Raw genomic sequence first — 25,929 nt, forward strand, 5'->3', positions numbered from 1 at the left:
TTAAGGTGATGTTATAAATCAACAAAACAAACAAAAAATCCTTTAATGATCCAATTTTTTTGTTTTGATTTGTTTTAGGGTGGTTGTCATTGGGAAGATCTACGATGAGGTAACAGCTGTTTGCATAATGGGGACTGGATGGGCACAAGTCATGAAAGACAAAGTCAGGCCAAGGGCCCGTAGGATCCAGGAGGCCTTCGCACCCATGAAAACACCGCTGCTGAGTCAGGCCTGGGGCTGCTTGCACACCCAAGAAATACACATGTGCTGATAGAAAGCAGATTTAAAAGGTAAATGTGAAATTGCTTTAGAGCTCTGGATGTGTTTGGAAGTTTGTGACTGGTTGTCAGTGATGTCATAACCGTATTTATTATACCTCATAAATGGATGGGTCTGACTGTTTTCCTTATTTTAATGTATAAATTGCAGTTTATAATGGCAATAAAACACTCCAGGCTGTGCATTTCAGGGTGATTATTGCATTTCTCAGGTGGTTAAAGTTACTCTAACTGCCTTTCAGCTCAGATTTCAATAGTATTTGCCCAGTGTTCGGGCCATTTTACTTGTATTTTTATGTACAAACCTCAAATTAAAGTGTTTTATTGCTTTTTAATTAAAATGTTGAAGTGTAAAGAAGGAACGGTCACAGGCAGATAGAAAGCCATGGTAGTAGGTGTTTTGATGTAAGAGGGAACATATGAGAAGGTGGGTAGGGAGAGGAGACGTTGCAGAGCCTGTCACCGTGTTTGGGTGTTTCTTGGGTACTCACTGCTGGTTCCAATAAGCACATGGTCAAGTAGAAACATTTGTGACCCAAATGCCTTGGTGTTTACCTCATAAAGTCTAGCACAGAAAAATTACAGACTAAATGGCTATGAACCCTTAATTAACTGCTCAGCATGGATGGGCCCTCCTGGTTGAGCCTGAGACTTGCTGATGCTCCCAGTGTGGTAGCTTGTGATGCCTCAGCTCACAATGTTCTTGAGTCCTCTTAAAAACGTATGTATAAATGAGTTGACCGGTTCAGCCCATGTGCAGGACGGAAAGTCTGTTCTCTGAAATCTTTTTAGGTGATATCATGTCTAAGATATTATATCTGCTTGCTAAAGCAAAGCAGCAAAGTCCGTGTGCTACAGGTATTTATTTGCTGAGTGGTGGCTGCTGTCTCGGTGCTGAGGGAAGCACAGCCCCACAGAGAGATGGGACTGCTCCCTGGTGCTGTGGGGTGATGGACCCAGATCATGCTGTTCCTTGATGCCCTTTTTCTTGTGGTTCTCCTCCTGTTAAGCTAGGATAGCACCAGAATAGCTAGGATAAGCTAGGATAGTCCTGGTTTCACCCACAGGTGAAACACCTTCCTGCTGGAGGTGCCCACCCGCAGAGCAGCAAGGCCTCTTCCTAGCTTTGTTGTCCAAGATGAAGATGAGCAGGACACAGCATACATGGCGTTCCCTATTGTAAGTAAGGCCCCAATACTGTCAAAAGTTTAGTCTCAGATTTTTGGTTATATCTGTCTGCACAGGCTTTCTTGCATTTGGATCACTGCAACGCTATGGTGGCTATCTCATTTTTTTGTGGTCCTATACCCCCTTCCACGATCGGTACAGGGGACGGACAACTGCACACACAAGCCAGGCTTTTTAACTGGGATTATCTTTTGTGGCACAGGAACTAGTGTCAGAGGTCTCTAGTACACGTTGTGTGGGTACCGTATGAAATAATAACAATAACAAGTTCAATAAAAATACACCTACACGCATGCCCCCTTCATTTAAGGGCACGCATGGAAGAAAGTTGAAGTAGGGATTGATCCTTTCACTAGGGAAAAAAATAAAGAAAAAGTAAATGTTTTGGGTGTCTGATTTTATACCAAAATCATACCTAAAATATTTTTTTTCAAAGCATTTTTCCATTGTTTCCCCCATCTTTATTTCTATTTCTCCTGTGCAAAATATCCCTCTTGCATACCTCCCCTTTCTTCCCATAGAAGAATGGAAGAAATGCTTAATGGGAAGCAAAGCACATTAGGAATATTAAGGAAAAATTACAGTATATACACTATGAAATGAAATGCATCTTTTGTGAATAAATCCCCCAAGAAATCTTATATTTCCAGGCATCCACTCACATACCTTCATGTAACAACTTATACATTCGTAAAACATTCATTGAAAGCAGCTCTGCAGTTTTATAGAAAACAACATGCCAGGGATGCAAGAATCTTGCCAGTTCTGTGAAAAATGACACCAATTAAAGCTTAAATTGCTTGTTTTCTCATAAGGTACATATTTTCATAACTTTGAAATCAAATAATTGCTGCTTTTATATTAAATACAATAAAACAAAAAGGATGCTAGTTTAGAGGAACTGCTACAAGCATTTTAATATAATTTTCCCACCATTTAAAGTCACAAAATATGGAAAACAAGTCAAGTATGCAAAGTTCCAAGGAGATAGAGAAACTCCTTCAGATTATTACATCATTTGTCTTTTGTGTCAGGAAATGTGTATGTGATTTCATTGTTTGATTAAATGCCAAAAAAAAAGGCATATTGCTCTTATCTAACTGATTACAGATTTTATTCATCTGAAAAAGTATTTGTTCATACTTTGACGTTAGAAGGCAATATTTTTTTTAATGGTCCAAACAAGCATTTTCAAAAAAAATATAATCCTAACTTCCCAGGCTAGCTTTTTATTTTGTATTAACAATGCACTGTACTAAAATTTCCCATACTGGAACACAGTCCCTAGTGGTTTTCAAGCTATAAACTGAGTAAACAGTCCCTTTCTTATTGAGTGTCTGTGCGAATGCATGTTGTTTCTGGAATACATCATATTCATTTGCAGAAACCCTGTGTATGGATCTTTAACACTTTTTTTTTTTTTTTTGGTCTTCTTTTTCTGAGGTACCTAAAATAATAGTTTGTTAAGACAGTATTACAGTCATATAACTTGTTGGGAAAAGCACACCATGGCTCAAAATCTGAATTAAACATGTGTCATTGTGGGTAAGTTTCATTTAAAATACCTATATCTGCTAATTCTTTAATATGTTAATGCTATGCTGCTGTACTATCTCTGAATTATTTTAGCATGCTTTTGGCAATGTTGCACTAAATAGAATATAAAAAAAACAACTAAAAATATTTCCATATTGAGTCCCCCCCCTCTTTTTTTTTGTAAGCACATATGAAGGTGGCACTTATCAGTGACATTTTTTGGACTCTCACCATATCAGGGTTGACAAACTTAGCTTTGCATACTAAAGAATCCTTTAAAAAAATACATAAATAATCTGAGGACAAACACGAAGCTTCATCTGGGGACTTCAAGGTCAGTTACCATTGGCCTGGCCTCCATTAACCCCCACAGGAAATCTTCCAGGATCCTTATTTTATCTTGAGTGGGTGTTCCCGAACTATCAGTCTTTTATTTTTTTTTTCCACCAAAATAGAGAGACAGTTTCCTTTAAAAGACATGAATTTCATCTGGTAGAATATTTTAAAACTGTTTACAGGTCACAGAGAAATTTGCAAAGAGAATGGTGATATTTTAAATTGCTCGGTTAACAAAACTCTGCTCTGCCTAAATTTGGGAGAAGGAAAAAGAAGACATGAAAACTTAGTAAGCATTTAATAGTAAGATATTAAAAGACAGCTAAGCGTTCTCAGTCACTAGGGAAAATAAACTAGTATGGTATAATGAGATCCCTAACGTCTTGTGATCAATCCAAAGTAACAAGAATGTAATACCAACGGGTTAACTAATTATATGTATATATTTAAAAAGTCTCTCAATATTCTGAATCATGTCCAATATGAATCCTGAAGACTACATGATCTATTATTAACCCACTAGTTTTGCACTTTCGGTGTGCTTTGGCAATGAAGAATGCTAACTGCAGTAAACTGTCTGAAATGTGTCTTTTTAATAAAGTGGGTAATTTTTTTTGCCTGGGGGGGGCGGGGAGAGACTATATCTTATTTATGGTGTCATTTTAAACTCAAGTTACAACATCTTAGATTTAAGAGACAGGCCAGTAATGCAGGCAAGGGTGTCTCCTGCAAGGAGACAGAGATTAATGCCATGTGTACTGATGATTCTCCACCACAATTTAGGATTCTGGTGGCGCCATGACGCCCCTGTTTTTTATGGTGGTTTGCCAAGAGAAAATTACTTAAACCAATTGTGAATGCATTCCTGTTATACTTTTACACAACCACATTTATGTACATAAATAGCATAATGAGTATTTTTTAAATGATCTCTCATTCCAGATTCACCTACTTTGCATAAAATGACAAACACAGGAAGGAGGGGAGTTGGGATTCTGTTTGTGTTTTTTTTTTTGGGGGGGGGGGGGGTTTAAACAAGAAAGGTTTTCACATGGGAATATACTTTTTTCCCCCTTTCTTTCTCCATGACAACTGACCACAATTGAAGTAGATTCTTTTTAACATACTGTAATGTGAGAATTTTCTTCAGCTGGAGGGTGTTTTATTCCCTAAATTGAAAGCTGTTCTACTTTACTGCATAAAATGTGAACTGAAAGATTAGGATGCTGGGTATCTTTGCCAGGTAAACCTGGCACAGGGAGAGCTTGAAGGCCCTCAAAACCATAATAAGCTTTAAAGACTTCCGAGGTTGAGAACTGTTTGTAGACTTCAGAGCTCTGAGCTCAGCAAATGATGTCTTTATATTGAGGAGAGTTTACACCAGGAAAACAGAGTATTTGAATGTTTTTTTGGCTAAGTTCACAACTGTTTTTATCAATGTATTTTTATATGAGTAGGTATTTATCCAACATTCATGTATTTTGTCTCAAAATTTCAATAAGGAGGCATTTTATTTTATTTTTTTATTATTAATTTTTTCTCCTATACCCCTCAACCTATGAAGAGAGGTTTGTGGAGCTGACTTTTATTTTATGGTGTTCTTTTTTGTGAGGCTGTTGTAGGTCAATAAAGCAAGATTTATTAGCAGCTTTTAGAAGTGCTGGTATTCTAATCATTGCTATATTTTTAGGAGTGATTCTCTCTTTGTTGCCTGAACCACTTAATCTGACTCCATGAGTTTAATTCTAGCTTATGTTCCTATTTGAAGGCAGTTCTCAAGTGTGAGTATATTCGTGCTGGGTGATGGGGCCCACAGAGTTGTTCTGTCCCTCGGAGGATTTTCAAAATGAAATGAAGCATCTCACTTTATATTTAATGAGAGGAAGGCTGAGTTTAAGGATGATGGGCTTGGAGGTCTCCTGTGCTTCTGGTTTGCTGTACTCCAAAAGATTTGTAATTCTCTTAAAGTTAGTGGTTTCCTGCTGTGACTATGAGAACTAAGGTAATCAAGCCTGAAGCTTTTGAATGACAACATCATCATATTTAAATATGAATCTGGCTGGAGTAGATAAAGATATTGTTTTCTTCCAGCTATAGCAACGTATGCATATTTAGATACGGTCTTTTTCCAAAGCCAAAAAGGACATCTTCCTTTAGTCCCCAGGTGTGATACATGGTGTGGAGGGGTCTGGTAAATAATCTTCAGTGAGAGTTAGAGAGAGTTGTTGGTAAGAACTACATCAATGAGTTTTCTGAGGAACTGGAGGTTGTTGGGTACTCTCTTGCAGCTACTGCAACAAACAATACTCTTTTAAGGCAGTGCACATGAAGCTCATATGAAGCAGTTGATTTTACCATATTGCTATTTTTATGGTATTTATGGTAAAGAGGTGTTTACTAAGCAGACCTCCGTTCTCCACACAAAAAAGGTGGTCTCCAATATATCTTTACATGTTCTTTAACATAATATTTTGGTTTGGAAATTAGAGATTGAGTTAAAATTATTACTTATAGCATTTGAAAAGTAATTTCCTCTTGATGTGCAATTAAGGTCAATGTTTACATATAAGTTCAATGTCATAATAATGTAGGTTTTACTACTATGTGTGGTTCCTGCAGTTAATATAACCAGTTGTATCAATACGGGCTGTTATACTGCTACAAATATATGGGGTGGTCTTGGCAATGCACTTTTTCTGTGGACGTTGGAGAAACCTGGCAAAAGTGAGGAAAGGCTAGAAGTTTAAATAGTTTGGCAGCCAGGGCAGAAGAAGAGGACTCCCGGCAACTGAGAAGGAATTATAGACACTGAAATGAAGAGGGTCTAACAGTGTGGAAGGAGAAAGACAACTTTAGAAAAGGAGAGGGAAGGGCCAAGTACACAGGACAAGAAAGGTCAAGAGGAAGATTGGCAGGAGAGCAAAAGAGTTTTCCTCCAGGGAGAAGCAGAAAGGGATGACTTCTTAAAATAGAAAGTCCAAAGAGTATCATCAAAGGATTCAGCTGTGGGAAACCTGTCCAGCTAAAGAGGCAGCAAGTCTGAGATGTTTATTATTTTTAATTTTTTGGAATGCTGTAAGATGTAAACCAGTCAATTTCATTGAAAAAACATGTTTAGTTTCAGACTAACAAATTTGCCTTCCAAATTTTCTTCAGAAAAGTTCTAGTGCAGTTCAAAACCCCCCAAACTAGAACCCCAGTTTATCTTGGGGTCTTACTGTTTCTGCTTCATTATCTGTCCATCTAGTTGAAAAGTAGCTGAAAATGGGCATAGTGGACTGAGAGTTATAGTTTGAATTACAAAATATTCTGAGTAGCCCAGTCTGCCTCTTGTCCCTGGGTGGAATTCTCAGGCTTATTCATATTTAACTGCTCAGGTACCTTTATGATCAGCTATTATGTAAATGTCAGTACCTATGTTAGTTTCCAAAAGCCAGGTGTTGCTGTTAAATTTTTGCACCAAAAAGTGTTGTCTATTACTTTTTATATGTGTATGACAGTATATGTTAGCTACTGCTGTTAGAGAAGCATTGACTTGTGACATAATTATGCTTGATAGCTTGATTGATCATTGCTGTTACTTTTTGCTTTCATAAAATTAATTTCTATTGGTTTTGGAGTGTGTGACCTCAAGAAACAAACATGGAAGGTACTTGCAAAATCAGCTGTACAAAAGTGGTCACTTAATGAACATATTTACTTTACTTTGTGCTTGTGTAAATAATTTATAATACAAATTTTTGAGGTCTAGGATCCCTTTCCCAGAGGAGAGGTAGTCCTGGTAGAGGGATTCAGAAGTTAATACATTGCTGCTTCTGCTCGCGGTTGCACAGCTTTATTTAGGATATGATGTTAAGTGGTAGTGTATTTACTTTTCACTTGAAGGGATCAATAATGTCAATGAATATTACAGAAAAAGCCTAGCTGTATACTTCTTCAGGTGACTGCTCTCTAGACTATCATGCTCAAGGACACTTTCAGTTTATGACTGCTGAGTGTGTGGAGAGGACACGTATGATAGGGTGAAGGCTGGGCGTTTACAGGACTTACTCCCTTTGCCACCATGAAGCATTGTACAATGGGGCTCTACCTTGTGTCCTAGTTTAAGGGGAACTGTCAAAATCAAACCCTAAAGCACAAAATGTTTGGCATGTCATTATTGTAGTAGCTCTATAAAAATTCAATACTGCAGTTTTGATCTATTTTATATCCATAACAAAACATGTTATTTTACTAATATATGCATTGAAGTCTTGAGCTCTCTAATGAGAATTTTGACATTTCAACTCTGTGGAACCTAAGAAGGAAGAGAAGTTCAAAATGCCCTTGTAAGGAATCTTCTGTTTACTGAAGATTTCTAGCTATCCCAAAGTAAGTCCTGTGTGCAGGGCTGATTGCTATGCAGTATTTCAGAGGAAGAGAGAGGGAATGTTGTGATGACTTTAAGTGAATTTAATGGAAGTAAATGTTAATACTGGAGATTGGCACGTCTGAATTTCTAACAGCTGGATGAGAGTTGTACTGTAGAACAATAATCCTACCTAGATGGCTTTCAGTGGGCTCAAATCCCACGTTTGCTTAGTTTATCTAGGATTTCTAGTTAACCATGAAGTTTTGCATGCTGTGCCTGCCAGCCTTCTCTGTGCCCACTGCAAACGGTGCCCTGTGGCTGAACAACTTATGGCACAAAGTCACCTGAACGTACCCCTCAGAGAGCCAGCCAGTTCCTACACCCACGTAGCCTTTCGCCAGGTAGTCGATTTCAACATTTCAGCATATTTTGCACAAGTGACAAATGCAAGCACTCATTATGTGTCATGTGAGGAGCAGGGCTTCCAGGGAGGGCTCTGGGAAAGCAATACAAATCGAGCCGTACTGTCACATTCAGCTGATGCAGCTGTTCATTGTACAGCCTCTCCTTTGTGCTTGGACAATTGCCAGGTATGATTTAAGCGTGTTTGGAGCCCTGGTGGGTGCGAGCATCTTGCTGGGCGGTCTCTACTGGGACCAGTGACTGAAGCGGGCATCAGTCTCACCCGCTGGTCGGCAAACTCATGCAACACGGAAAGTAAGGAGCTATGAAGGCATTAAAAGCTAATGCTCTGAAAATGGGCAGCCTGACACATAATGGAGATGGGGCATCAAGCCTGGTTATGTCAGGAGCATAATTTTAACATAACAAGACAAATGTAACTAGGCATGACACATTGGTGTGCTGACACGTGAACCGCTGCATCTGAAACAAAGGCAGTTTGCTGAAAATCTTATAGATTCCTCCTGCCCCAAACAAATTTCGGTTTGAGATTTCATGATTAACAAGCTTTCTAGAATATTTACAATTTTCTCAAGTAAGTTTTTTTTTTTAATTTTAAAGAACAAAAAAGTTAAATAGAACACACACATTGCCTTTGAAATGTTACCATAGGAATGTCATATATTTAGGTGTTATATATTAAAATATTGATTAAAAAAATATAGCCCCCTGCTTGTAATAAATACAATGCAAGTCATAACCTTTATTATGAAAATATTTCAGTGTTCCACAGTAAAAAGTCATTAACATTGCTAAACTGTGGAATTTGATCATTAGTGGAGGACACTACATTTTGTTTTTAATAAGGCAGTGATTTATATAGAAACTTATTAAGAAGAAAGATATGGCTCATTTCTGATCTCTGACACACATAAAAGATGTTGCAAATTAAGGGACTGATCCTGTAGATTGCTGAGCTGATACGAAGAAATACTGATAAACAAAGTGCTCACTGTCACTGGCCTCTACCTTGCACTGAAGCAGACATACAACATGTGACGAGGGAAATGGAGATGGAAAAGCTTTCCTGATCCCAGTCACTTCAGGTTTCATATACTAAGTGAGAAGCTAGGCATACCAGATTTCCTTTTTTTTTAAATTTTATTTATTTTTATTTTTTATGAGTCTTTAGATTGGACAAACAGTTGAGCATTTTTTTCTGAGAAGTGGAGAAAACTGCTCACTAGGATGTTCTCCTGTGTGGTGGCCATGGGGAGCTAGCTTTGCAGCATCTCGTGCTTGATGTGAGCAGCAAGGCTGCTTGTGTGCACACACAGGGCAAACAGGAACACTTTGGCAAACAAGAACACTGGGGATAATCGATGTTGGGCAAAGGTGGGAGGAGAGGATGCAGCTGTGAAGCCCAGCTGCAGCAAAGAGATGGTGTCCATGAGCCACTGGTTCTTCAGCTCCTTGTAGCAAGCGCTGCATCTCACTCTTCAGTGTGAAAAGTGTCTGAAATTCAACTGCACAGTGACAAGGGGACTTCATGTGAACAGCTTTATCTGCATCACAAACCCAAGATGAACTTAATTAGTTTAAATGACTCCGGGTGCACAGGGGCACTTTTCCTGGGTTCTGTTCAGCCAGAAGCTGAGAGCTGGGAGGGCCTGTGCTCCATCAGCATCTCCAGCTCTGGGAGCCTCAGTTGTGCCCGGGCAGCTGCTCTCTAAGGCAGTGGCAAGAAATACGGTGTCCCCTAGCAGGGGGATCCGTACCATGGGTCTGACTGCATGGCTGCCCTCCCAAGGGGCAGAGCTGGGGTCTTTGAGTTGAAGAGCGCTTGGGATGGCAGTAGCAGACCCAAGAGCACCAAAGGGAAAAGTGTCTGCATGGTCATTAAAGTAGCTGCTGGAAATGAAGAGTTCCTAGGGGAAAATAGCCCGCCTTCATAAAAGTCCCTTTTTGTGTGCAAATCTGTGGACAGTGTGATGAAAAATGTATTGTTGTACGGTACCCAAGAATATTTTGTAGGAGGAAAAAAAAAAATCCACTGCCAGAATGATCCTGTTACACATGCAGTACTTATTAATGTTAGTGAGTTTGGTTATTTTATTTTATTTTTTCAGGTAATGCATGTTTCTCATTACTTTAATCAGAAAAAGCCTGATAAAAGAGAACGTACCCTTCACGTGTCGAAGAACATGCTAAAGCTTTTTTTATTCACATGTGTAACCTGCTTATATGTCACTTTATATGACTTTCTTTTTAAATTTTATTAGCTGAATTCTAGTGCTCTTTAAAGTAAAAGTGATAGCAACCAGGTGCACTGTGGGGTAAGTGACATAGCTCTGCCAACACACCTACATGAGCAATTCCCACAGTTTCAGTCTCTGCCATTTGTGCAGGATCAGGCACTCATTTTCTGCTGGAGTTGTGTCTCAGACACCACCGGTCCAGTTTTGAGACTGTAAGCTATATTTTGCTCCTATAAAGCGAAAGAGTAATTAAGGAGGAAAAAAAAAAAAAGCTTTTTTCTCTGCAGATTTTACATTTCAGTTTGTGTGGGTTTCCTCCAATATTTTTCAATTCTGATGAGGCTAACAAACAAAAACAAACAAAATACAAAATACAGAAAGCAAAAAACTACTTCACCTGCTTTCTGGCTCAGCTGACTCAAACCTTCCCATGGCAGTTCACTAGCTTCTGCAGGGAATGCCAGCTTATCTGTTAAACTACCAACAATAAATACATGGATTTATAACAAAAATATGGGATAGTGAGAAGCACAAACTCGTGCAGCTGCTCCTGCCTGTACCTACACGAGCCTGTAACTTCTTGAAGGTTAAAAATTTTCTATGGCTATTTTTTTTTCTTAAACAGCTCAACACAGTGAAGGAAAGATACTTGCAACCTGAGTTTTGAAAAAAAGAAAAAAAAAAGCAACAAAGCTTAATATTCTTTCTCCTTAAGCCTTTGATCCCTGTTCCTCAGTCGTGGGAACAGGGAGAAGTGATCCTCCGTGAACTGCGAGTAGGAAGCTGCGAGGGAATCGGCAGATGAGTTTTTAACGTTAGGCCTTGTTTATGCTGGGGATTAAGTCATTTGTGGTCAGCAACCAGTGCAGCTGGGCTGCTGCAGGCTCCCAGTTCACATCCGATGACATGACTCGGGTGGAAATCGGGGGCATGCTCGGCTGCTGGAAGGGCGATTTCTGCCCTCGCCGCCGGGCTGCTGGCGGTGGCCGGAGCGGAGGTGACCGGGTGTGTGCGGTGCCGGGGTCCCCGGCACGCCAGGTTGGAGCAGAGCTTCTTGGGCGAGTGGAAAACTTCAGAGAGAAAAGGTTCTGAGGAGATTGATCGAAACCATAATTTTATGGGTGTAGCAATAAACAGGCAAGCCAAGCCTGAGCTGCAGGAAAGCTGCGCGGAGCGGCTGCTACTTCGTGTTTCTCAAGGTCCTAAAGAAGACAACAATCAGCAGATAGGGCAGGGAAGGGGGGAAAATGCCTAAATTGCTGCAGTGATCTGTCTGTGTAAACATTTCAAACATCTGTCTGCATTTGGAAATATCCTGAGCTGTGCTCTGAAAGTATTAGGGCTTTTTCCAAAGGTGATTTTATTGTCAACTACTATTACAGCAGATTTATTTTTTTCTAGGAGGCACATGGTTAACATCTTTCTGTGCTTCTAAATATAAACTTGCTTCCCAGTAGTATTATCCAGGTCTCATTCCTCCTCTATTTCTCTTTCCTTTTCTCTGCTCCCCTCTTTCTCCTTCTGTCACCGTCTATGTGCATTTGTTGAGGCTGTGAGTTACAACTGGACGTGATGGGGATGGATTCCTTTTGTGATCTGTCCTGAGTTATACCAAAACGTTCTGTAAAGTTTTACTTTCGTGGAGCGCTATATAGTGACTTTTTATGTGTCTAAGAAATGGAAACATTTTGTCTCGTATAAAAAAAAGAAATATTTTTATACTGTGCTCCATTCACAGACCACATCAGAGGTATTCTAAGAATAGAATAGATCAAATATATTTTATGGAAATATAATGAGAAAAGGATGTGTTCCCAAAACTCACTCTGAACAAAGGAATGCAACATAGTCAGGAATACTTTAATGCGCCTAACAATTTTCTCATGTGAAAGGCTGAAGGAACAGTCTTGGTTTGAAGAAATCTTCCAATTCTCCCCAGGCACCCTGAACTTGAAATCAGAACTAGGAAAGCTATATATTACAAAAAAGAAAATGTATGGAAAAAGTGACTGAGGGCATTAACCATAAAAGACGTTTTGAAAAGAAAAATAACATCAATATGAAACATTTTGTCATGTTTCATTTCATTGATCATATATTTATTTTATGTGCTCTGGAGCGCTGAAGCTTAGATGTAACTACATTTCAGGAGCCTCATATTAGACCTGTCATTCTCTTTGTGGTGAAAACTAAATAGTGAGGAAAAAATAAAATAGATTGCAATTATTAGATTTGGGTTGGATTCCATCAGATTGTTCTTAGAAACTTCAAAAATTGAACTCAGAATATGAGACATAACATTAACAGCTATTAAAGAGACTGCCTGCGTGACAGATAGAGAAGTGGGAGGTACACCTACAATGTTAAATAATGCATCTTTTTCACAGTAATGCAATATGTTCACCTTAAATAGGCTTGTAATTAAAACTGCCAGTGTTGATTAGATCAACCACGTAGGAAAGATGCATTTGTATTAGTTCTAATTAAATCTGTTTTAAACAAGTTAAAGTTAGATTGGTGGGTTTTATTTTTTATTTTATTTTTTATTTTTTAATGTTTTATTCCCTGATACAATGGCATGTATTTTGGATACTTTATAAAGGCTCATCCTTTTCAGTAGCAGATCTCTGATTCCAGGTTCTGCCTCAGGTCTGGACTTCTTTCGTAGGTAAAGCCTGCAGTGATTTGAAATATGTCTGTTAGAGGAACGCGCCGAATAGGATCTGGCCACACGTGGTCAGAAAATGTTTTTAGCATTGATAAAGAAAATGAAAGTGTTCATCATAATTCAGGCTCTTTAGTAATTGGTCTTAATGTGTTTTCCAATAAATATAAGGTTGGCTTCAACGTTAGTTGTGGAGAGGAGTGGAGTAGGGAAGGGGACGAGCATGGGGAGCGCTGGCAGCCCCTAGCACATCTCACAGCTTTCACTGGTGCTGGGTGGCACTTCTCACACTAGGCATCTTTGAAGATTGCTGGTATGAAGCCCAACAAGACGCACTGTGTTTTCAAAACTCCCTGCTCGAGTCTAACACCCTGCTAGAACTGAAAGTTATATTCTCCTTGAATTGAGTGGAGTGAGGATTTGGCCCCAAGTGGATGCTTTTGGATATATCAGCCAATGCAAGCTACAAATGCTAAGCAAGTTCCACCGCAGCAGTAATTTAAGCAATGGCATTTTGTGCAGCTCAGGTCTCTGAGCAGGCTTGCAAGGGTTTAACGCCGGGGTGGATAATATCAACCTCTCAGCTCCCGCCCTTCCTCTGGGTGCGGAGCTGATCCCAGGTGCCAAGGGAAAAGTGGTCAGAGCCTTTTGGCTCCTCTCTCTCTCATGATCCTTGCAGATTTGTGTAGGCGAATGCCAAGACCTCCTTGTCCAAGGTGGGCAAGGAATGCAGGGCTGGGAAGGGGATGGTGGTGGGACACCGGCAGCTTGCGGCCCCGTGAGTGCCAGTTTTCTTTAACAAGCAACCTGAATGCAAGGGAAACCTCCAGAAACCACGAGTGCTGTGTTACAGCTTGTAACACAACTGGAAAAAATAAGTTGTGCTATGTTTTCATATTGATTTTCCTTCTCTTTGGTGCAACGTTTTCAATTTAAATGGCAGAAGGCTGAGGCACAGAATGGGAAAAAATGTTCTGAGCTACACAACTGGGAAAAGAGCCTGATTTTCTGATTTTGTGTCCATGTTATCCAATTAAATGTTGTCACTGTCCTGTGATTTCGTGTCCAGTGCAGTATTGCTTCCACAGAAGAGCTAATTATGGAATAAGATAAGTACAAAAGTGCCCATATTTAATTAACAACATTATATAGTATATCCAGGAAGAACATTTTTCCCCCTAAAATTGTTTTAATTAACATGAAAGAAAAGCTTCTGCTGACTTTTTATTGTTGCAAGATAGAGAGAAAATTATTTCATGCTAACATTGGACTATATTTAGCTTCCATCTCTCTATCTACAGAAGAAAAATTGAAAATTAGTTTGTTAGATTGTATTGCTCCTTTTTATCTTATAAGGGCTTCCTTCAAGTACCATTAAATAATGATATAATCTTTAGGATATTAGTTAACAGATAATAATTATTTAATTTTGTTGTTTGGTTTTGTGTTTTGTCCTTTTTATACTTCTTAGAGAAGGAAGAAATCTTCCACCTTCCAGAAACCTGATATTTTGGACCAGATCCCTCTCTGAACAGGTTGTATGCTGCCCTTTTCAAAATCAAGCTATCAGAAGATGCCCTTCAGCAGAAGTGTTAAGAGGACTTGGTGAGCTTAACATGTTTCGCCTGCTTAATTTAATTTGGAAAAATTCAACCAGAAAATGAAGTTATTAACAGGTTGGTACATTCAGAGATAAGATGATGTCACAGGGAAGCAGTCAAGTGGGTTGCTTGTCAAAATATAAAATATGTATCTGTCAGAATCAAATGATAGATAAGCTGTGGCTGGGTGTAGGATGTGGTGAAAATAGTGTGCTAAAAATTGAAACTGAATCCCACCAGTCTGGAGCACAAGCTTTTAGTAACTATTGTGGTGATCAGAAATATAACAATTCTGGGGACATGAACTGCGCTGCTGAGGCACTGTATGTGTAATTTCTTGGCTCCAGTAGCCAGAAGTATGTGCATCAGCACTAGACCCCAAACAGGAGAGCTGGGAAGCGTGGCTCCCTCAGCAGAAGACTGAAACTTGGACACCCCATTAGGTTGGGTATTCCAAAACGAGGTTTAGTAAATCTTTTCTTGGGTAACTTGGAGACATTTAAGGCCTCCAAATGTGAAAACAGAGTTTGTCTAGCCAACATGATGAGCCTTCCTGTATTACAGAGGTTCAGATCAAAGGGAGAAATCTCCAGTGCATTCTCCAGGAACGTGTACACGTCATGCAACTCACAGGCCTCTTCCTGCCTTCTGGCTTGCCATATAAAATAGCTGGCACCAGGACTTTAAAGTTAATAAACTCAGGAATTGTAAATGGCAAATTGGAGTCTTGCATGAGCAAAACAGAATAGGCTACTTAACAAGGAATGCAGTCAAACTCCCAAATACTGTGATGGCAAAATAAGAGAAATACCATTATAATAAACTTCGCTATTGCGTTATCATTGAATTTGGGAAAATGATTCCACTTATGTGGGACTTTATTCACTGCAAGTTGCAAAACTGAACTTTAAGACTATAAACTCCTGGGGATGGCTCATGAAATCTCTTTTTGCTCAGGGTCTTCCAAGATGCAGAGTTTAATTGTGACTGGGAACTCTCAGGACTAACACAATACAAATAATAGAAGTGCTAAATAAAAATGCTGCTTTTGTATTTAAAGGTCAGAAGGGACTAGTCTGACCTCTTGATCTACAGGCCATAGGGCTTTGTCCAGTAACATCAACATGAGATTTCTAATTTACGTTTCAACTTATAACACTCTTAAAACTTCAGCGTGACAAATATTCCTCCTCAGGAAAGAATCAGTTTTAATATGGTGATATGATTTTTTTTTTCATTATTTAAAATATTTCTCATTTAAATTTCTTTATCTTTAACTTCCAAATTTTGGATTTTGTTTATTCTTGATTAAAAGTTATCTCACATCAAAACCCTTCTCTTTTATAAATGAGGCAGATGGAGTTTAAATCTGTAAAGAGTGTTCTTAATAACTTTGTTTTTTTCAAAGTCAATTCCACTTTTTTTTTTTTTGCTATACCTTTTACTGTATGAATGCAAGAACTGGATTTTTTTTTTTTTAGTTTTGTTTTTTTTTCCACAATCATCATGACTTTCTTAATGCTGTACACAGAGGTGACAACCATTCTCTGCTGCTACATGCTATTCTCCATTTTATATCCTCAAGGATTGCACACACCCTTTGGGACTTCATGCTGCTGGCATTATATATGCTATGCTTACTCTGTTTCATGCTAATTTTTAATTCAGCACTAGTTTTAATGGTTGTATAGAATTATCTACATTGCTGCCACACATAAATTTATGAGATCATAAATACCTATCAACTTTTAAAGATGGACATAACCAGCCTTTTTTTTTTTTCTTTTTTTTCCTTTCTTTCTGTTAAAATCTGAAAATAAATTGCAAATCTCCCAGCAAGAGGAACTTGGTTTTGGACTTGTGTAATGACAATGCCCTTGTAATTGAAAGAAAAAAGAAAAAGGAAATCTGGGAGACGATTAGTCTACATGTGGTATACTTCTTTTTCCTAAATTGAAAAAAAAAAAAAAAAGAACAACAATCCAGTGACACATTTGGGCTGAAAAACTGCTTGCTGCACATGTTTTATATATGTGGGTTTACTACACAGATCATGTGTCTTAATTAGGTAATTTATACTGTGTTATCCAAAGAAGATGTTCATGTTCATTTGGGTACACAATAAAAGTTTCAAAAAAAAGTGTTAATCCTCTACTTACTGAGATCCGTGCATGGATACAGAATAACAACAACAACAAATATATCGCAAGATGCTAGCACAGCTACCTACTAGGTTATGCTCCCTGGAGAGTCAGTATTGTAGAATATGCACAATATAGGTGGGGATGAGTTGTATTCTTAGTTGGACTTTTCTATTCTTAATTTTCTTCCTGAAACTAAACATATTAGCTTTACCCACTGGGCAACTTCGAACGCAAAACCAAAAGTATAATGATAAATAAAACTAAACCAAAAGAAGGTTCAGGCTGTCACTTTGTTATTTGGGCAATTTGTCAGTATTAGGTTAAAGGTTGAACTAGATGATCTTAGAGGTCTTTTCCAACCTGAATGACTCTGTGAATTTGTCTGTCTTTGAGTTGTGATGTTTCAGAGAGGTAATGGCAGCTTGGCCTTGAGATCTGCTGGCCTTTTCCCCTTCTTCCCCCCAAACCTTGATATTTCCTAAATTAGTGTTTTGTTTCCTTGTACTGATCTGATACTGTTCAACCAGAAACTGAATCTAGTTATCGCTGGTTATGCTAATTGAGATTTCTCAGTTTCTCTTCCCCTTTGTCATTAAGCTGGATTTGAGCTTCACATACCCTCGCAATTACTTTGAAATTCGAAGTCTCCTTGCAACTACTTTGAGAAATCTGAAAGCTAAATGATTCCCAAGTTTAAAATATGATGTTCCCCAGTTGAAAGGCAAAAAGCAATATTGTTATATTTGTATTCTGATGAAATTCATTATGTACAATATAATTTGTGTCTCCATAACAATCTACTCTTCTTCAATTAGGGATTAAGCCAGATACTACAAAGATCTGGAGAAAACACAGTAACTTTTTTTTTTTCTCATTGAGAATACAGAAGGAATTTGAAGTGTGTGTCACTGGCAGTAAAATACAAGCTTACAGAGTTTTTCTTCTGTTTATTGTAAATCAACTACAGAACAGCAACCCATGGCATTAGTCCAGGAAACTGAGATTATGAAGTTAGGAAGCAGAAAGATGAACAGAAAATCATGTTTATAAATCTTAACGAACATCTTCCTCACTATGCAGTGAGAACCTGATTCAGCACTCTTTGAAATCAATGGGAAGACTCCCACTGACTTTCAGTGGGAGGTAGCTCAGACCCTTATTGCATGCATTTGTGCCCCTCTTGGGATAGGATATGACGGGATGCAGTGCATGCAGACAACCATAACTAATGGGAACGGTCCGAGGACCCTGGCTATGCTGAGAAATGAAGGTGAAGCAGTCAAGTTTAGTATCATGCCTCATCAGACCTTCTTCCTGCACACACACACCTTATTCATGGGAATGCAACAGCACTGGAAACAGTGCTGTATTTGTTGATGGCCACCTTGACAATGTGTTATGATCCCTAGCTGCTGTCCACAGCTCTGTTCCTCTGAACGGAATATGAAGTGTAGCCTAGGAGAAATCTGTTGTAAGTTGCTCTCCTCTTTTCTGTATTTATAAGCCTACAATATTGTAAGTTTTTACTGTGGGTGGACAAGCAGCATCCACTCATATCAAAGAAGATATAAGTACAGATAAATATAACTTTATACATTCATTTTTATATAACATATGCAAATGTATGTGCAAGTTAGTCACAGTCCCCAGGCTGGCAGCAGATAGCTGATGTGGCCATTGGTGTAGCTTCCTCTGGACACTTGTGTTACTGTTTTAACCTACTGCCTTTCAGCAGAGCTTTGGGTACATACTGCATCCATCCCCTTGCTCAGTGCTGCAGCCTTTAGATAAGATAAATGACTTTCTCCCCATCATGTCACTGGTTGCTCCAGAAAAAGCTCATTTTACCTAGCACTTGGTGTTAAGTATTAACTGACCATCTTAAGTCTAATCAAAGTATATAGACATAAAAGTTTATTCTTTTACGGGAACAAAACAAAATTCTAATTTTGGTATACTGTGTTCAGTTGTCCAAATTAATATTCTTAACATTCATCCTTATATTAAGCACCCATAAATAACTTGGTCCCTACTGCTTAGTTTATAGGTATTAGTGTATGAATTTTAATAATTCTAATTAATGTTATCTTTATTATATTACTTTGTACTTTTGTTAACTCGTCATGAGATCTCAAAGCACTCAATTAAACCACACAGAAGTATATGAATTTCAGTCTATTGAGTTCGTGTTTTGGATAAAGGTTGTAATGAGAATTAACAGTTTTTCCATAGTCCGTTTCAGGGCTTTACGTTGATTTTCTGCAGCATTTAAATACTGTGAAAATTGGGCTCCAGAAATCTTGACTCCCACTTCTACCCACTAAATTATGGATCTTCTTACTCCCAATTCTGAATTTAAAGTAATCTTTGAACAAATTGTATTCAGGAGTCTTCAAATGTGAATAGTGATAATTATATCAATATTATTAATATGCATTATTAAAATACATAAATCTACATTTTCAAAGCTTTGATGTGCTTACAAAACCGAACTTTTAAATGAAAGTATGTTTTTAAATCATGCATGTGTTACAGAAATCTATTAAGACTCAGTCTCACAAAGACGTGCGTATGCTTAGTGCAGTGATTCACGTGCTCCTGCAGTTTGTCCCCTGGGAGCATCATAGCTATCTGATGGAACATACCAGTTTATGATCTCAAAGATTGTTTCCCAAACCATTTTTTTTGTGTGCGCTTCCTCTTCTTTGTCATTATTATTATTATTTTAATCTTTTTTCTTCTGTTGTTAAATGTGATTTTACTATGATTGCAAACCGTGAAGATTACCACGTGGAAAAGCTGTGAACTACATTCATTGCGGGTGGACTCTTACTTTCAAATCCAAACACAGCTACTGTAAATAAAGTTTTACTTTTCTTAAAAGTTATGTAGGTTTTCTGTAGGTCTTCCCCTCCTTTCCCACTGTTCTACTGCCATGTGACAGCTGGTCATTCATTGCATTGATTTCCTGCTTCCTAAAGGATTTCAGTATTTCAACCTTGCTACATAGTTAAAACTGGAATATAATTACGCTTTCTTTTCCATTTGGACATTATAAGACTCCTACTTAACTATTAAAAAGAAAAAAATATATAAAATTGGGACCTTTAGACATTGTAAGCTTGTATTTTGAAGGCTATGCTTATATTTTGAGGTTTCTGGTGAGCAAAATCAAAACTAACAGAACTGACCATAATCATAAGCGCTTCCCATGTTTTAATGCTGTTTTGTTCTTGCTTGTTTGTTTGTTTGCTGGGAATTGTAGTATAAAGGAAGGTGCATGCTCAAGAATTGCTATCGGATCAAGTTGCTGAAGATGACAAGTCACTAATGGAATAGCAGAAATGTTTTGAGGAGCAGTATCTGCCACCCTCTCTTCTGTACTAACCACCGACAGCTGGAGACCAGGCAGCAGAAAGGCAAGAGGAGCACGTCTCATAGATGCGTGTGCTTAGGCTTGAGGCTGAGCAAAGTTTCCAGGAGAAAGGTACAGTTTTTCGTTGCCTTTAATTGGGTTTCTATTGTTACAGAAAATGGATATATATATATATATATATATATTAACCCTAGTGCAAGACTTGTAGTTTTTACTTAGCCATTTTTACTAAAGAGTTGAACAGTGCAGCTAAGGAGTAACCTAGGCAGGAGAGGGCCTAGGTGGGAGGATAGGGAAGGTGGGGGAAGAGAAATGGTTGTTCATAAGTGACCAGGAAGGTTTCAAAATTTCCACAGTAGCTTCAGACTCCAGGATCACTGGTTTCTGCCCTTTTCATCAGAAGTGTGAGGCAGGGTATCAGGAACGCGTCCCATTCACGACTAATGGCTCAAAATGGTGACAGGACAGTGCCTGTATCTAGCTAACTGGTATGTGTTCATGTGTGGTTGGAAAATATTCGGTCTCCAGAAGACAAGGAGTGTCCTACAGCCATCTTTATTTCACCCACTCTTGCATCTGCTGGAACATCTGTTGGTGGCTAGTGCTGGAGACATGACAGTAGACGTGTTGGGGAACAAGTCTGGCTCAGGATGAGAGTTTTTACGCTTCTCTGTGCTGCAGAGCACTGGGGGATCTGGAAGTCTTTCATGCTCATGACCTTTAGGAAGTTGAAATGCTCAGAGCTGGGTTGTCATTGGTTAAATGGTGTTTCCTGCTTAAAACTTCAGGAGGCATATTTTTACTCTGCATGTATATTTATAACTAATGATTTGAAATTTGGTCTTCTGCAAACTTGTACCTTAGACCACCGGTATTTTAGTATTAAAAAAAGCCTACTTTTTTTTTCCTTTTTTTTTCTTTTTTTTTTTTTCCCCCACAGTGACATACTTTTGTGGAATGCAACCATGTGGGAATAATTTTCACTACAATTATTTACTTGGTTGGACTGGTTAGTTTTCTCTTAAACGAGGTACTTCATTTTAGAAGTGGCATCTTCTCTTAAATAGTTATTTAGAGAAAAGCTGCAGAAGATAGCAACTTTGCAGAGGAGGGAGGAGAAAAAAAAAAAAAACAACCAAAAAAACAACCACACACACAAGTTGGAAGGGCTTAGAATAAATTATTGCATGTCATTCTGTGGGAAAATCTTCCAGTACGAATGCTGCGTTATTCGCAATGTGAGTGCCAGATCCACTCAGCTCTGCTTTGCACTTCTGTCACCCTTATCACTCATGAGACGATACTCTTCTACTGTAAGTGCTACCCCCAGCGGCATGTATTCATTTATAGGACTTGCATACTTATGCTAAAGTCAGACACCCAAGAGGCACAGGATGAATTGACAGTATAGGCAGATGCTTTCAGCAAAGAAACCGGCATGTTAAAAGAGCTTTAGCGTGGTTATTGTTTTGCCAGGCAAATCCATGTACTTGTCATCAAGGTGTTAGGGAGTATTTCAGCCTCGTTGTACAAGCTGAATACAAGAACTGTAATCAAGAGTTACATCATTTGGTGAGACAAGACCTGGAGGAATACAGCAAAGGGAAAAGTGCATAATTAGAACAGTTCGGTTACAATGGAAAGGGGCTTTGATAGTGTTTGAAATGTAGCTGAAACACGCTGTCTCCATTCCCCTGTCATCAGGCATTAGATGGTAGATGTCAATGGACTGGGGAGACCTCAGGTTCCAATGAAGGAGTGTGGGGTTCCCTCTTCAAACCTTTCCAATGCTCCGAAAACCTCCTGAGGTAACCATCTGCTGAGCCATGAGGCCTCTCCCCTGTTTGAGGATAGGCACCAAACTGGAGATTGAAAAAGAATCCCTAAATAAAAACTTGATTTGAAAAAAGCAGTTTGTTTTGACAGTTGGTCAAAGAATGTTGAGAAATAAGAGCACGGGCAATTTCCCCCCTCAAAATTCCCGTAAAGGAAGAGCTCGACACAGAGGCAGGGCCAGAAGTTAGGGAGAGGAAAAAGGCTCATAACCATGATGACAGGGAACCCGCTGTAGCTTGTCATACATGTTAGGGATGATGCGCTTCCCGTGGTGCTTTCCACACTAATGCTTTTGCCAAAATCCCTCCTAGAAATTTTGCTTTAAAAAAAAAAAAAAAAGTTCTCTGGTGACACCCAATCTGAGTATGCAACATCTAGCCTGCTTTATTTATATTTTTCACAAAATATTTATCACTACTGCCATAGCAATAACTAACCTAAAAAAAGAGATGAGGTTTCAATGCAATTTGACCTTCTCCAGACTGTGTCCAGAGCCATCTCTATTCTTATACATATATTATTGGAAATGTTTTGAATTTTTGAGTTTGTGGAGGAAAATGTTTGACATCTCAGGGATTCTCTAGCCATGGAAGACTGCTTTACACCCAGCACTAAGTAGGTTACCAGACAATACTTAGTTTTTTGGGTGTCGAGTATGTTGTAATTCTCCCTGGACGTTAACGTGCAGTGAATTAATAATATTGCTCCTTGTTGCCTTGTCATTAATCTGTTTATTATAAGCCAAAGCTGACATTTGTGGCAGTATTCTCTTAAATACTGATTTTTAAGAGACACCGTACAGTGAGTGCTGGAGGGAGGGACTTGGGTGCTGCCATAGAGATGATGCTCCTCCAGGATGTTGGTGGCAACCAGCAACACAGGCATTCATGTTTTGGTTGAGACTTATGAATGGAGCCCTACCTCCAGCAGGGCTCCACAGGTGAGCAATTCAGAAAATTACATTATTAAATTATATTATAAAACTGATTTTATGATCATGTAAAAGCCATGCAAATACATTTTTTTTTTTTTTAATTGAGGCTGCTGGCTGAGCACTGCTGGGTGCTGTGGAACGTGAGCAGTGCTATGAATATCAGGAATGCTAATAATGGGGTCCCATTTCTAACTTGGGAACAAGAGGTTCGTTGCGTGCACATAACTTCCATGGGCAAGCATTCCGCTTGTCTTGCTGGATGTAGGGTGTGGTTCTGCATGAATAACCCCAGTCCTTTAAAAGAGTGCTGGAAGACAGTCAAATAATTGTTTCTTTGCCAATAATCGTAGCGTGGGGAGATGCAGGGCTCAGGTTTTAATCCTGCAAATGACTCCTATGCAGAGGAGTCAAATATAGAGTGCAATTTGAGAGCGAGGTCTTCATTGTTTTTTCTTTTCTTTTTTCTTCTTATTTATTTGTTTATTTATTTATTTATTTATTTATTTTAAATAAATTGTTTAATTAATTTATCAGAATTATCTCTGGAAACATTTGACAGTTCATAGCACTGCTTGTTAATAAGTCACTAATTGCCTCCAGGGTGTTTAATGTGGAGCATTAAAGCCAATAGTGAGTGTCAGAGGAAAAGCATCAGAAGACCGCGTGTACAAGCATCTGCATGTTTGACTTTTTTGCACCAGATTCCTGGCTATCACTGTCTTAGGATACCTAAGAGGGCCGCAGTTGTCATAAGCATGTCTTAAGTGGGTACTTCGGAATTGTCCTGGGATGGTATTGAGCCAATCTAACAGCTTTCTCGCGTGAAGTATGCACAGCGGAAGAGGGAGAGAGGGAAGAGGAATGTGTGGCATTCCTCTGCGCCTTTCTGGCACAATTGTCCTGGTGGTACTGTTTCAGCTGGTGTAATCAAGAACAGCCCTGCGGCTATGCTACGGCACGTGAAGCTCCTTTTTCTGACCCTTATATGGCACACGACTGCAGCCTGACTGGTGGGGCTTGCAGCTACTTCTCCTCCTTGCGCGCTCTTCCACCACAATGAGCACAAATTTGACGTGTTTAGGAATCTGCCCTTATGTTTTAAAACTCCATGCAAATATGGTAATAATAACTAAACTGACATTTGCTTTTGCTTCTGTATAGTATGTCTTTAATATGATTACTACCCTTAACATTTAAGGGAATTTTGACAGTTATGTAATCCCTTCAACATTTAAGTACAACAGGAATTTATTATTAAGTGCAGTGGCTGGAAATGGAGTACTTTTTTCATTCACACTATAAACAGTTACGTTGGATTAGTAATCCTGCTTGTCAGAGTTGCTCACTGTTTGTTATTAATCAGTAGGTTTATGAAAGGTGCAATAGAAGGCAGAAACGAACAGTGAAGAAGTTGTAAACCTTGTTTCCATAAAATCAGCCTCTATCTAATACTTAGGTTCACAACGTTTCTTGCAGCGACCATTAGACTAAGGGGAAAGGAAGTACTGTTTTATGGTAATGGTACCCCTAACTATCTTTTGATAAACATGTATTTAGGTTCTCACTGTGTAAATGCAATAGCAGAGTGATGAAAGCCAAGACTTTTGAGAACATTCTTAGGTTGTTTTGTAAAGAGTATGTTTTTCAGACCGTTGTATAGATCGACTGTGATACAACCTGGCAAAACACTTAATGATCAAATATTACATGACAAAATGAATAACATCTCCTTTTGTTTCTTATCCGCTATTAAAATCATGTGCAAATCACTTCACCTGAATATTTCTACCTAATTTGTGGGTTGTTATCTTTGAGCTACATAATTAATTTCTGTATCTTGCAGACTCTGTTGCACCATAGACTTTTTTTTTTTTTTAACACTTCTGAATCTCTACCTACACGTTCATGCAGCATGTACAGCAGAGGAACCAGGCTCTATGGTTGCAAATGTCATCTCATGAGATCTGTAGATGATCAAAGTGAAAATGACACCATTGTAGCGCAAGATGTCTTGGAACAGTGCATAATAAATTACCATGATTGGTTAATGAACATACATGATTAATGAAACAAAATATGAAAATATAATAAAGGCCTTTCTTGTAACTGTCAGTCAACTTCCATGTTCAAGTGCTTCCAGATCTGTCCCTTACACACCTAACTTAAGAGTTAACATGTATCTCTATATGTGTAGTAATATACAGTAGTGAAATAAAATTGCAGTGTATGACCTCTCCATTAAAACCGAAATTAAACTTTAATAACATAGTTAACAAGTTTCTATACCTAGGCTTGTTTCGAGATAAGATTTTTTCCCCTTTTAAAAAATCCTACTCGATCTAGTTTTGTTTTGCATTTAAAATAATCTTCATGAAATAGCATTAGTCTTCACCAAGCTATGTATATCTTTCACAAATCACTTTTAAAGAAACAGGGCATTCATTTTTTGTTTTTAATTTTATTTTTTAAATTCTCATGTCTAAATTTAGAGTTTGCTTGTGGTAGGATCAAAAGTGCACAGAAATCTGCCTCACTGTTTCATTATCAATCACTGTGATATTTTTGGAGATGCCATTTGATTTGCATTGTCGGACCTCCTACCTAGCATCACAGAAGGCTGCGCATCAATAAAATTAACTTTTGTCACTCAAACCAAATTGGGCTAAGGCACTCTTGCCAAAGCAGTTAATGTGCATGCGAGGAGAGCGGCTGATCCCAGAAGCATTCAAACTCTCTTTCGAAAGGCAGAATAAATTAATTAATCCGCTTCTGGGTGATTTCCCAGAGCTGTCCTTATGCCTCAGATGAAACCCAATGGGAAGAAAATCGATCACCCCCACGCACGTGAGAAGGCTGTGATCAAACCAGAGGCACGGAGAGGTGGCGATGGGGTAGAGCGGCCTCTTGTTTGTGCTCTCCCAGGGCACAGAGCAGCGCTCAGCTGCTCCTCACCTGGAAAAGCCTGGAAGGAAGGAGCTGTGATTTAGTGCGCCGCGGCTCTTCGCTCAGTTCCCCGTTGCTCTG

General features: G+C 38.7%; 1 protein-coding gene across 2 annotated transcripts in view; it reads left to right on the plus strand.

Moving 5' to 3' along the window:
• LOC308197853 (uncharacterized protein) overlaps positions 1–25,512 on the plus strand; it is a 115,190-nt gene extending 89,678 nt beyond the window's left edge. Inside the window, exons 8-12 of one of the 2 annotated variants that reach the window (XR_013953376.1) lie at positions 79–290; positions 2,910–3,011; positions 14,486–14,690; positions 20,025–20,246; positions 23,506–25,512. Coding sequence is in view for 1 of the 2 variants with exons in the window: in XM_080599059.1 (XP_080455185.1) it covers positions 79–271 (193 nt within the window). In the remaining variant the exon portion in view is untranslated. Of the gene's footprint in view, positions 1–78; positions 291–2,909; positions 3,368–14,485; positions 14,691–20,024; positions 20,247–23,505 lie in introns of those variants that run through there. The other variant, XM_080599059.1, reaches the window with a different exon arrangement.
• Positions 25,513–25,929: the final 417 nt, after the last annotated feature.

Source organism: Anser brachyrhynchus (assembly GCF_964034855.1).
Source record: "Anser brachyrhynchus genome assembly, chromosome: 7".
Taxonomy (NCBI): domain Eukaryota; kingdom Metazoa; phylum Chordata; class Aves; order Anseriformes; family Anatidae; genus Anser; species Anser brachyrhynchus.